Source organism: Ranitomeya variabilis, chromosome 4 (assembly GCF_051348905.1).
Source record: "Ranitomeya variabilis isolate aRanVar5 chromosome 4, aRanVar5.hap1, whole genome shotgun sequence".
Taxonomy (NCBI): Eukaryota; Metazoa; Chordata; class Amphibia; order Anura; family Dendrobatidae; genus Ranitomeya; species Ranitomeya variabilis.
In genome coordinates this window covers 133,109,967-133,122,340 of record NC_135235.1, presented here as the reverse complement: position 1 = coordinate 133,122,340, position 12,374 = coordinate 133,109,967, and the positions used below count along the sequence as shown (strand labels likewise).

At 40.7% G+C, this 12,374-nt stretch overlaps 1 protein-coding gene across 1 annotated transcript in view; it reads right to left on the bottom strand.

Annotated features, from left to right (window-relative positions):
• Window positions 1-12,374, bottom strand: part of COL13A1 (collagen type XIII alpha 1 chain) — a 388,678-nt gene that overhangs the window by 18,654 nt on the left and 357,650 nt on the right. The window contains exons 38-40 of the mRNA XM_077256280.1: window positions 9,519-9,605; window positions 8,886-8,963; window positions 138-176 (exon numbers count right to left, since the gene is read on the bottom strand). Coding sequence (XP_077112395.1) covers window positions 138-176; window positions 8,886-8,963; window positions 9,519-9,605 — 204 coding nt within the window. The remainder of the gene's footprint in view (window positions 1-137; window positions 177-8,885; window positions 8,964-9,518; window positions 9,606-12,374) is intronic.

Here is a 12,374-nt window from a genome sequence, read left to right as displayed (position 1 = left end):
GCCCACATGGTGATACAATAAATTACGAAGTTTATTATTTTATTGACATTATGACTCAGCTGTAAAACTGTGTTTAAAGGAGAACATACACTTTAATTTGATCAGATACATTATAAACATTGCTTTACTAATGTTACCTTATTCCAGCAGCCTTGAACTGGTAGACCATCATCTCCCTATGGATACAAACCATTTCTTATTATTGGGTACGGAAATGACTCTGAGGTAAGCAAAAGCATGCAGTAAATTACAATCCACATATCATAACATATTGTTGAGGTTTATGCTTTACTTTATTCCATCCATTTTGCACAGTGTCACACTTCAAGACATGATCCCTTTCTGATAAGCCATACACTTTTCCATCTAGCTTATGCTCATTTATTAGGTGTCTAATAAAGCAATAAATGGGTGCAAGGCTGACCTGTAATGTTTCCTGCAATGTCTGTTTTAGTAAAGAACTGTATTTCTTATGAAAAGAATGATTCTGGAGAATCTTTTCTTTCAACTTTACATAGTGCTATTCCTCTCCTATTCCTCCTGGAAATGTATGAATACATTTACAAGCAGGTGTACAATCAATGTGAAAAGCGACATACTGTGCAGAGTACTCCCCATTTTTGAGAAGTGGAATGATAACGTCCAGTTGTCCATTTTCCGTCCATTATTGTTCATTAATATATATATATATATATATATATATATATATATATATATATATGTGTGTATATATATATATATATATATATATATATATATATATATATATATATATATATATATATAATTTATCTATGAGGAATAAAAGGTGAATAACCCATGGCAGAGTTATAAAAAGTATCTGAATTATCGTATTTTTCGGACTATAAGATGCACTTTTTTCCTCCCAAAATGTGGAGGAAAATGGGGTGGCATCTTATAGTCAGGATATATTGGCTCTGGCTGTGGTGGGGAGGTGGGGGAGCGATATCAGAGGAGCAGCAGATCACAGAGGCAGGAGCCGGCGGCTCTGGCTAGCTCCTGTGCCCGCTGCTAAAGATGAATAAATGAAATAGATGCTAAATGAATATGCTCTGCATTACACGCCTATTGGCCCCATCCTCTTGCTGGTATGATTGGCCCCATCCCAGTCCTGGTATCCATGGCCCCATCAGAAAAGATAAAAAAAAACCTTTACTCTTACCTTCCTCCGCTCCCTCGCAGTCGCAGCGTTCTGCTTCGGTGCCAGCAGCTGCTTAATGCTTGTAAGCAGCGCATGGCAGGGACATCATGCGCTGCTCACAGGCTGAGCACAGCTGCTGGAATACTCACCTCTTCAGTAGCATGCACTGTCAGCCGCCTGCTTCTTGCTGCTGCCAGCGGTCATGTGTGCCGATACTTAAGAGAATTGAATATTCTGCATATTCATTTCTCTTAAGTATCGGCACATGTGACCTCCGGCCCCAGCAGGAAGCAGGCGGCTGACAGTGCGCGCTACTGAAGAGGAATGGATACTCACTGCAATCTCTGATGAACACCCAGTGAGTGTTCCGGCAGCTGTGCTCTACGTGTGAGCAGGGCATGATGTCCCTGCCGTGCACTGCTTACAAGCATTAAGCAGCTGCTGGCACAGGAGCAGGACGCTACGACTGTGAGGGAGCGGAGGAAGGTAAGAGTAAAGGTTTTTTTTATCTTTTCTGATGGGGCCATGGATACCAGGACTGGGATGGGGCCAATCATACCAGGAACTGGATGGGGCCAATCAATCATACCAGGAACTGGATGGGGCCAATCAATCATACCAGCAAAGGGATGGGGCCAATCAATCTTACCAGGAGCGGGATGGGGCCAATCAATCATACCAGGAACTGGATGGGGCCAATCAATCATACTAGGAACGGGATGGGGCCAATCAATCATACCAGGAACGGGATGGGGCCAATCAATCATACCAGGAACGGGATGGGGCCAATCAATCATACCAGGAACGGGATGGGGCCAATCAATCATACCAGGAATGGGATGGGTTCAATCAATCATACCAGGAACGGGATGGGTTCAATCAATCATATCAGAATAAGAATAGGACCATGCATACCAGGACTGGGATGGGGCCAATCATACCAGAATAAGGATGGGGCCGTGCATACCAGAATAAGGATGGGGCCATGCATACCAGGATGGGGATGAGGGCCATACATACCAGGATAGGGATGAGAGGACCATATTTACCAGGATAGGTGATCTTAAGTAATTTTTTTTTCCTAATTTCCTCCTCTAAAACCTAGGTGTGTCTTATGGTCCACTGCGTCATATAGTCCGAAAAATACGGTATGTTATGCAGAATGCACATGTTTTCTAAAGCAGACAATTTGGGAGTTCTGGCAGAACCTCATTAAAGTGCCACTTTTCTGGAGGCAGAAGAACATTGAAAAATGATATTTGAAAAATGTTAAACTCATAGTATAAGAGTATCAAATTTATAGGACCGAGGACCAGTGGTTGGAGAACTATATACTACGCACCTTTAAAAGACACCTGGATGCCACATAATGCCCATCCTATAGATGTTCTTGTCTAAAGTGTCTATTTCCAATGACTAGACATGTTTTCATATAACTTAAAGAAGTTGTCCACTACTTTAGCATTGATGACCTATCCTTAGGAAAGGTTATCGATGCCTGATCGGTCGAGGTCCGACACCCATTTAACCCTGACGATCAGCTGTTATCGGTGTCGTTGGCAGCACATGCTGGCGGGAAGTACTCACTTGTGGAGCTGCCAGTCTTCCTGTGTCCCCCACAGGGTTCTACACATCCGCCTCCTATTGATTTGAATAGGAGTATGCAGTACCCTGAATATGCAGTACCCTGCCACAGCCATTATAGGTAGATGGCCAGCTCCACAAGTGAGTACTTCTGGCCGGCGGACGCAATCACCGAGAACAGCTGATCGGCATCAGAAATTGATGACATATGCTAAGGATAGGACATAAATGCTTATGTAGTGGACAACACCTTTAATGTGCATAATTTGTGATATTTCATTACATTCCTGATAGTTTATGATGCACAAAAAGCAGAATGTGCCGGTTTTCATTTTTGTACTAAAGTTGATATTGCTCATGCGAAAAGCTCCTTGCAATAGTTTGCATTTTCATGTTTCTTCCTACAGTTGTAGAACTAGAATCATGCAGACAGTTCCCTAGTAGTTTCACCTCTTACAAAAGAAAATGTAATGAAATGAGCAAATGTATAGAAGTAGGGGCCACCTTCAACTGGTTGGTTCATTGATTCTAGATCACATACATACTGTATGTCCTTTTTAAATTTGGTAGCAAAATAACTAAATAGAGAATATAAATCAGTGTTCTTTCTAGGATGAATGTTTAACAAACACAAAACCATAAGTGATGCCGACATCTACCGTACATAACCATGTAAGATTAAATGCATGTGACTGTAGAAAACCCTCACTGCTATAATAAAGTAGTGCTATCAATGCTGGAAAACACCTTTGAGAATTTGATATTTTTGTCATATAAAATCTAATTTAGTCTTTTTTCTACTTTCTGGATAGAAAATTAATCAATCATCATTTCATCAGAAGTGGAGCCTGTAATTTGGATACTCTTATTTGAGGACAATGGCAAACTTAAAGTGGTTGCCCTCTAATTTTACAATGATGTCCAATCCTTAAAATGGTTTATCAATATAAGATTGGTGGGTAACCGTCTGTACTGTTTTGTGGCTGCTAACTGGTACTGCAGATTAAATCCAATGCTTTTCAAAAGGGACTGCCTAGAAAGAATGCATCAGGTTAATACCACACTTTTTCATTACAGCAGATGGTAAAACTGTACAGTTAGATATTAGTGACTAGCTAATATATTAGTTACTTGAGATTTCCCGAGCACGCTTGGGTGACCTCCGAGTATTTTTAGTGCTCGGAGATTTAGTTTTCTTCGCCGCAGCTGAATGATTTACATCTGTTAGCCAGCATAAGTACATGTGAGGGTTGCCTGGTTGCTAGGGAATCCCCACATGTAATCAAGCTGGCTAACAGATGTAAATCATTCAGCTGAGGTGAGGAAAACTAAATCTCCGAGCACTAAAACATACTCGGAGGACCCCTGAGCATGCTCAGGAAATCTCGAGTAACAAGTATATTCGCTCCTCACTATTAGATATGTTCAAATAAACCTACAAAGTCACAATTTGTTTGCTAAATGTAGCCCACTTAGCCTTGTGACAGCAACTAAGGTTGCAAATAAAAAAAACTTCCTCTCCATAGGACCCAGGAAAGACCCATGAACACAATTAGTTAGAAATTTGGGCAGTGAGAAAAGGTACAAGAGGTAATTTTTTGGACTTTTTTGTTAGCAACATCTAAGTTTGGGTGCTGCAATAAAAACCTATAAAGTAGAAAATGTTGGAGGCTTCTTTAAAGGGAACCTGTCACCAGAAAAAAAGCTATTAACCTTTAGATATGGGGTTAATTTGCACGTTAATAGTGTTAATAACCTGCTCGGCTCGCACAATTTACCGAAAACCGCATGGAGAAAATGAACTTTATTGTCCCCAGCAGGGTTCCAGTTTTGGTGACAGGGCGGTGCCGGCACTGATTCAGTCACCGTTGTGAGAATACAGAAGCGGCAGTAACCGCGTCCCCGACCATGACTTACAGCCAGCCCTAACGCAGAGTGAATGTCAGTCAGGGCTGGGGCGTGTTTACAGCGCCGCTCTACGTACACAGACTGGTGACTGAACCCGCACCGGTGCCGCCTCCGTGGCTGAAACCCGAACACTGTGGGGGGAATAAAGTTAATTTTCTCCCTGCAGTGTTTGGCTAAGTGTGGGCACCAGGCGGGTTAATAACGCTATTAATCTGCAGATCAACCCCATATCTGCATGTTAATAGCATTTTTTCTGGTGACAGGTGCCCTTTAAAAAATGCAACAAAAATGATATTTACCTGCATCTATAGTGGTGATCTGCATGTAAATACTGATTTAAACAAATGTGGCTGTCTAATTAGGAGTGTGGTGATAAAATAAAGTTATATTCTCCCTACAGTTGCTTGCTTCCTGTTTCTGGGCAGCACCAGTGGTGTGATCAGTCAGCAATCGGTACTCAGGGAGCACATGCTAATCACTCCCCCTGCTCCTTGACTGACATCCTGATTTCCATTTTCTCCCTGCAGCTGCACTTCTAATTAGGCTGCCATATTTTTTAATACAGTATTTACCTGCAAATTACAAATATGGCTGCAGGTAAGTGCATTTTCTTTTGCTGACGGGTTCCTTTTAAGATTACAGTAGTCTATGTGAAGTATGTCCCCATGATTAGCATTACTCCTGATGCATTCAAGGGAATGGGAGAAAGTGCAATATTTACCGCTACCACTAAGAAATTACTAAGCTGAGTTCCACCCTATAACTTTACAGCAGGACATTCAGGAAGAAACTTCAGCTGATCGGTGAAGGTGCTGAGTGTCAGGGCTCAAGCAGGTGTCAATGCAAATCAGTCCAAGAACGGACCGCTAATGCACAGGTTGGCTGTGGGTCTCTCAATCGGAGCATGAAAGCTTCATGGATTTCTATGAGGCTGTCATGCTTGGGTCTGGAGAGCCACAGTCGTTCCGTGTATTCTGGTTCGATCTTGGACCTATTTGTGCAGACATCTTAATGACTCTTCAGATACAAGAGGATCCTACAAATATGTCATCAAAATGTAGGTCTGAGACAAACCCTTTCTTACAGATGTGTCCTTCTTTAACTTGTCATTTAACCCAAGATATCCCGACATGCAAAGCAAAACCCCCCATAAATGTCTGATAACAGCCATCTGTCACCAATAGGATCCCATTTTAGGAAAACATAATATGTTTAACTTATAAATTATTGTACTCAATAGCTATGACAAACCCCTATAATGGATTCCATCTCTGGACAATTTATCATTCATGTGCTCCAAGGTTAAATTAAATGCATACATTAAACATATACATATATTTTTTTTTTTAAATTAAAGGCTATGTGTCAGTAGGATCACCCCTCTTAAGCCATCTATATGGGCATGCAGGTCATAGAAAGTTGAATATAATGATACCTTGATATCTGCGATCTCATGAGTGGTTTCCGAGATATCCACCTTTTTCTTATATGTAAATGAGCAGAAAATCTCTTTGTGCCAGATTAATGTATGACCATGTAGACATTTTAGGAGGGTTGATCCTACTGACAGATCCCGTTTAGGTTAAAGAAAAGTTAAAAGTGGACATACTGTACAGTATCTGTATTCTAATCTATACGTAGTTTGTATGCCAGACATGACACTTGCTAAACAATAGTGACCATTAAGTACAAAGCATTATTTCCTTTCTAGATTTTGGTTATGTCATAGTAGTATCAGGGGAAAAGGAAAGTTGATACTGTTAAGTTTGTCAGAAGAAAGAATCTAGTAAGTGCTTATTAGGAGAACAAAAGTGGGAAAACATATATATGTACTATTTATAGTATCTGATATTATTTTTTTTAATGTCTTGGAGCAGACGACGTAGTCTCATTAACAGGCCGGGCAAAAATGAAATGCACTGCTCTTTTGCATTGAGCCCTTTCACATTTTACAGGTATGTGCATAGTTAAGAATCTTAATAAACTATTCCAGTTTCTAATACTCTGTGGATATTTAACAGTTCAGTTTGCTGCACTTAATCAACCACAATTGTGAGGGAAATTGGTTAATTGTGCATAAAATATTGGGCCTCCATATTCAAATTCAGATGAAAGAGCAAATTTTTTTAATAGTGAAAAATTGCCAGGAAACGTAAAAGAGAAATTAGTAATAATTAGATACAGTGAAGTGGTTTAGTTATATTGTAAATTAATAGGTGAAAGTGAAACTTTAAGCAACTTTCACAACTTGTAAAATAAGCTACTAGGTTCATTTAAATGGGTTGTCCAGCCATAGCATACAAGTCTGCAGTCACTCTCTGTAAGTGCAGACTTGTGAATCCTCAGAGAGCGAACTGCGTGTTGTGATGATTTTCCATTTTGGAAGCGGCCGGTCATGTGACTGCAAGTATGAGATTTGCATAGTTCTGGCCACATTCCGACTAGACTGTTTCCAGACTCACTTTTATATCGAGCCAGGACAGACACATTTAGTTGGCGCATGACCGCATGTATGCAAATCACATACTTGCTGTCACAGACCACCAGCCTACTCCCAGTGCTGGCATCGGTGAATCCTCACAGCGGTGGAAATTCACAAGTCTCCACTCACAAAGAGTCACTGCAGACTTGTACTCTAAAGCTGGGCAACCTCTTTAAAACACTAAGTTCCTCAATTTTTTATCTATGGTTACTAGAATGCACGATTTAAAGGTGTCCTGAATACTAGCATCACAGGCAAAAATACCTCAATGTGAATGAAATGTACAGGACAAGTTGCCTAAATCTCTACTTCACTTCCTGATCATCAGCTATTGATTAGAGTGGATCCTCACAGACTTCCTGTCCAGCACACTACTTCCATGCAGAGAAAATTGTGTAAAATATAAAGAGAGTTCTCACTATTAAATGAATTCTGCAGTGTGAATGCTGGGGTGGAAAGAACAGGAAGTCTGTGAGGTGCAACGTTGGTCAATAGCTCCAGAACAGGAAGTCTGTGAGGTGCAATGTCAGCCAATAGCTGCAGAACAGGAAGTCTGTGAGGTGCAATGTCAGCCAATAGCTGCAGAACAGGAAGTCTGTGAGGTGCAATGTCAGCCAATAGCTGCAGAACAGGAAGTCTGTGAGGTGCAATGTCAGCCAATAGCTGCAGAACAGGAAGTCTGTGAGGTGCAATGTCAGCCAATAGCTGCAGAACAGGAAGTCTGTGAGGTGCAATGTCAGCCAATAGCTGCAGAACAGGAAGTCTGTGAGGTGCAATGTCAGCCAATAGCTGCAGAACAGGAAGTCTGTGAGGTGCAATGTCAGCCAATAGCTGCAGAACAGGAAGTCTGTGAGGTGCAATGTCAGCCAATAGCTGCAGAACAGGAAGTCTGTGAGTTGCAACTTCGGCCAATAGCTGCAGAACAGGAAGTCTGTGAGTTGCAACTTCGGCCAATAGCTGCAGAACAGGAAGTCTGTGAGTTGCAACTTCGGCCAATAGCTGCAGAACAGGAAGTCTGTGAGTTGCAACTTCGGCCAATAGCTGCAAAACAGGAAGTCTGTGAGGTGCAACGTCCGCCAATAGCTGCAGAACAGGAAGTCTGTGAGGTGCAACTTCAGCCAATAGCTGCAGAACGGGAAGTCTGTGAGTTGCAACTTCGGCCAATAGCTGCAGAACAGGAAGTCTGTGAGTTGCAACTTCGGCCAATAGCTGCAGAACAGGAAGTCTGTGAGTTGCAACTTCGGCCAATAGCTGCAGAACAGGAAGTCTGTGAGTTGCAACTTCGGCCAATAGCTGCAAAACAGGAAGTCTGTGAGGTGCAACGTCCGCCAATAGCTGCAGAACAGGAAGTCTGTGAGGTGCAACTTCAGCCAATAGCTGCAGAACGGGAAGTGTTGTCAGAAACAAGATTGTAGTTTTGGCATGCTTTCATGTACAGCTAATCAACATGCAGCAGGTTTCTGACTGTGGTTGTAAGGACCTGTAGCTTATAGAGCATCACATTTCGAGGGTGAAAAAATTAATGACCTTGGCATGTTAAATGACTCTAGTAAGTCATTTACAAATTTGCCTCCTGTTTCACTATATAGAAGACTTTACTAGTTAATATTATTATTCAGAAATCATAATTATGAGAATCAGGACAATATTGCTGGATTAGGTCAAGGAGGCAATACATGTATCCATGCAAAAGGACATTAAAAAAGGACAGTAGACAGCATGCAGGAAAAAGGGTTGTTAAAGCCATACCAATGGGCACGGGGCATCCAGCCCATCCAGCCCTGGCACCCCCGGATCACCAATTTCTCCTTTAAAACCTCGGTGTCCCTGTTCATAGAAACTATTTTTATTATTCCATAAGATGTCATAAACTTCCAATCTGATAGCAGCAGCTTGTATGAAGGCAAAGCTGTAGGACATTAAACTGGGATTTAATGCACTGAAATAAATTTGAGTTTTCCCTCTAGGAAGAAGAGATGTTCAGCCTGTGATTATAATGCATAGGACCTTCTGTTTAGTTGAAACTTCTTCTAAATGATGTAGAAGTTCATTGCAGGACATTCACCCTCATGTGAATGCTGGAAAATCTGTCAAAAAATATTGAATAGACTGACAACTGGACAAATATTAAATCCATTTGTTGTGTCCAGCAGCTTTGCCACTTCTGGATATGTTGTCACCTGTTGTGACAGTACTATTGAGGAAGGGAAGAAACTTTAAGTAGTTGAGGCAATGATCTTCATGACACCTGGAAGGAGTAATATTGTTTACAGGACATGAAAAGTCATACATTTAACCAAGCAAATACATTCATTTACAATCCATCCTTTGTTCTTCGCATCCTCAAATTCTAATAAAATACATTGTAAAAATCAAACATACCAATGGGCAGGGTGCATCTAATCCAGGCGCTCCTTGGTCTCCCTTATCCCCTTTAGGCCCCCTAGAGCCTTTCTTCCCCCTTTCCCCCTGCAAATAATAATTAAGTTCAACAAGAGATGTCATGATTTGTAGGATCATCCACTTCAAAGTTGTTTTATAGAACTTTGTATAATACATATAAACTAAAATATAATATATTGTAAGAAAAATATTGAGATCTAAATTGTGTTTTGTGTATGGTTTTTATATCTACGTGAATATGTAATTTATCATCATTGAAGTGAGGTGAGGTGGAAATTCTATATCTTCTAATGCATCATATTAATAAACGATCTGACTGTGACCCTGTCAGTATGGATGGGGTCAAGTCGTTCTCATTACGTCATCACATATGTTAAAATACACCATAAGAAACTGTGTACAGTTAACTAGCAAAATAACTGAAAGATAATCTGTAATGGAACGTTACAGACACATTAAACACATTGAAAGCAGGTTCTTCCCCTGAAGTGTTATTCATAAGTTCATCAAGCAATTACCATTCAGCAAAATGATAGATTCGGAGCGATAAATTGGCTGATTTGTTGACTATGTTAGGCTGGAGCTATATCCGTGATATTAAAGTGGTTGATCAGTTGAAAAAAAATATATAGGGTAATGTGTAAGCTATGCAATTTACTAATAAACTTCACATCTGAAACGTGCCCTGATCTTCAAATACAAGCTCCAGTCCCTGGATCCCACAGGTCCTCTTACAGTTTGTCCAAGTTCTTTGGTGGCACAAGACATAGAGAAGAGGCTGGCATAGCTAATGAAATGGTCTGTCCTGTACATGGTCATGTGCAAACACTGGGAAGGCTAGCTTGTGTCAGGTACAAACCAATGAGAAACTGCTGAAAGTTGAGACACTTTTCAGATGTGAAGTATATAATTTCCATAATTTATTCAATTAAGCACAAAAACCTAAAATAATTTTGATCGGAAAACCCATTAGCGTGGCATTCTGCTGAGCAGAGGCTCCCAATGATTTTTTTTTGTTTTTTTGTTTTTTTTTTGGGGGGGGGAGTATGCTCACATTTAAGTTATATATTGCCAAAATTCTGCTAATGAGCTGATTAACAGTTTTCCCTATAAACTAAATGGTAAAAACCTGTAAATCAGCAATGTAGGCTTGGGGGTGGGAAAACTACAAGTGCTTCTCACTAAATTAGAATATGATCAAAAAGTTAATTTATTTCAGTTCTTCAATACAAAAAGTGAAACTCATATATTATATAGTCATTACAAACAGAGTGATCTATTTCAAGTGTTTATTTCTGTTAATATCGATGATTATGGCTTACAGCCAATGAAAACCCAAAAAGTCATTATCTCAGTAAATTAGAATACTTTATAACACCAGCTTGAAAAATGATTGTAAAATCCGAACTGTTGGCCTACTGAAATGTATGTTCAGTAAATACACTCAATACTTGGTCGGGGCTCCTTTTGCATCAATTACTGCATCAATGCAGCGTGGCATGGAGGCGATCAGCCTGAGGCACTGCTGAGATGTTATGGAAGCCCAGGTTGCTTTGATAGTAGCCTCCAGCTCGTCTGCATTGTTGGGTCTGTTGTCTCTCATCGTCCACTTGACAATACCTCATAGATTTTAGGTCAGGAGAGTTTGCTGGCCAATCAAGGACAGTGATGCTGTTGTTTTTAAACCAAGTATAGGTACTTTTAGCAGTGTAGACAGGTGCCAAGTCCTGCTGGAGAATGAAATTTCCTTCTCCAAAAAGCTTTTTGGCGGAGGGAAGCATGAAGTGCTCTAAAATTTCCTGGTAGATGGCTGCGCTGACTTTGGTCTTGATAAAACACAGTGGACCTACACCAGCAGATGACATGGCTCCCCAAACCATCACTGATTGTGGAAACTTCACACTAGACCTCAACGAGCTTGGATTGTGGCCTCTCCACTCTTCCTCCAGACTCTGGGACCTTGATTTCCAAACAAAATGCTAAATTTCATCTGAAAACAACACCTTGGACCACTGAGCAACAGTTCAGTTCTTTTTCTCCTTGGCGCAGGTAACACGCTTCTGGCGTTGTCTATTGGTCATGAGTGGCTTGACAATAAGAATGCAACACTTGTAGCCCATGTCCTGGATATGTCTGTGTGTGATGGCTCCTAAAGCAATGACTCCAGCAGCAGTCCACTCCTTGTGAATCTCCCCCAAATTTTTGAATGGCTTGAATCCTTTCAAGGCTGAAGTTATCCCGGTTGCTTGTGCACCTTTTTCTGAAACACTTTTTCCTTCCACTCAATTTTCCATTAATATGCTTGGATACAGCACTCTGTGAACAGCCAGCTTCTTTAGCATTGACCTTTTGTGGCTTACCCTCCTTGTGGAGTGTGTCAATGACTGCCCTCTGGACATCTGTCAAGTCAGCAGTCTTCCCCATGATTGTGGAGCCTAGTGAAACAGATTAAGGGATCTTTTTAAATGCTTAGGAAGCCTTTGCAGGTGTTTTTGTTAATTATTCTAATTTACTGAGATAATGACTTTTGAACATACACACCTGGTTTATGCTGACTGTTACATAGTTACATAGGTTGAAAAAAGACCAAGGTCCATCAAGTTCAACCTTTCTCCCACAATAAAGTTTGCGCGTAATGAATCTCATGTCATGTTCCCTTTAAGGATCATTGTTTTTATATGATTTAAATGTAAACCAAAAATGTTTCTAATGTTTGGTGATGAATAGTGATGAGCGAATAAACTCGTTACTCGAGATTTCTCGAGCATGCTCGGGTGTCCTCCGTGTTTTTATTAGTGCTCGGAGATTTAGTTTTTCTTGCTGAATGATTTACAT